The 1,244-nt window shown below is 66.6% G+C and overlaps 1 protein-coding gene across 1 annotated transcript; it reads right to left on the reverse strand.

Moving 5' to 3' along the window:
- Positions 1 to 16: 16 nt before the first annotated feature.
- On the reverse strand, positions 17 to 1,104 carry LOC113980339 (glutamate receptor ionotropic, NMDA 2D-like; the record flags this gene model as incomplete). The annotated part of the gene is made up of 2 exons (XM_027707562.1): positions 964 to 1,104; positions 17 to 246 (listed from the first exon to the last, which is right to left on the reverse strand). Coding segments are annotated over exons 1-2 (330 nt in total), but the record flags the coding sequence as incomplete, so codon positions are not given.
- Positions 1,105 to 1,244: the final 140 nt, after the last annotated feature.

The following is a 1,244-nucleotide window of genomic DNA, read 5'->3' on the forward strand; positions in this document are numbered from 1 at the left end:
CCCCCCGCGGTGTCACCTTGCGGTCGCTGAGGCCGGACACGGTGTCCACGTACTCCTCCTGGATCATGAAGGCCGCCAGGTTGGCCGTGTAGCTGGCGAGGAAGATGACGGCGAAGAAGGCCCAGACCAGCACCATGATCTTGCTCGTGGTGCCCTTGGGGTTCTCCACCGGCACCGAGTTGTTGAACACCAGGGCCCACAGCAGCCAGATGGACTTGCCGATGGTGAACGTGGAGCCCCCCGCGCCTGGGGGGGGACACCAGGGGGTCACACGGGGTCACACGGGGTCACCCAGGGACACTCAGGGTCAGGGGACACGGGGACAGGGTCACACAGGGTCACACGGGGACGGGGGACACTGGGGGTGTCACCCAGGGACAGGGGACACGGGGACAGGGTCATTCGGGGTCACACAGGGTCACACGGGGTCACACGGGGTCACACAGGGACAGGGGACACAGAGGGTGTCACCCAGGGACACCCAGGGATGGGGTCCCACCAGCGCCCAGAGCAGCCAGAGGGACCTGCCGATGGTGAACGTGGAGCCCCCCGCGCCTGGGGGGGACACCGGGGGGTCACACGGGGTCACATGGGGTCACACAGGATCACACGGGGTCACACAGGGTCACATGGGGTCACACGGGGACAGGGGACACCGGGACAGGGTCACGCGGGGTCACACAAGGTCACACGGGGACAGGGGACACCAGGGGTGTCACCCAGGGACAGGGGACACGGGGACAGGGTCACACGGGGTCACACGGGGTCACACTGGCCACTAGTCAGGCTCCAGTTGTGTCCCCCCTCCCTCCCCAGGTGCCACCCCAGGTGTCCCCAGGTGTCCCCAGGTGCCACCTCAGCTGTCCCCACTCACGCTGGCTGCTGGCCAGGCTCCAGTTGTGTCCCCCCTCCCTCCCCAGGTGTCCCCAGGTGTCCCCAGGTGTCCCCAGGTGTCACACTCACGCTGGCCGCTGGCCAGGCTCCGGTTGTAGCCCACGGGGCTGAAGTACTCGAAGATGAAGACGGTGACGGCCACGACGGTGAGACACATGACGAACATCATCACCCACACGGCCGGGCTGTACGGCTCTGAGGGGACACCGTGGGGACATGGGGACATGGGGACACCGTGGGGACACTGTGGGGACATGGGGACATGGGGACATCATGGGGACATGGGGACATCATGGGGACATGGGGACAGCAGGTGAGACACATGACGAACATCATCACCCACACGGCCG

Source organism: Neopelma chrysocephalum, unplaced genomic scaffold, assembly GCF_003984885.1.
Source record: "Neopelma chrysocephalum unplaced genomic scaffold, ASM398488v2 Primary Assembly neopelma1_93741, whole genome shotgun sequence".
Classification (NCBI taxonomy): domain Eukaryota; kingdom Metazoa; phylum Chordata; class Aves; order Passeriformes; family Pipridae; genus Neopelma; species Neopelma chrysocephalum.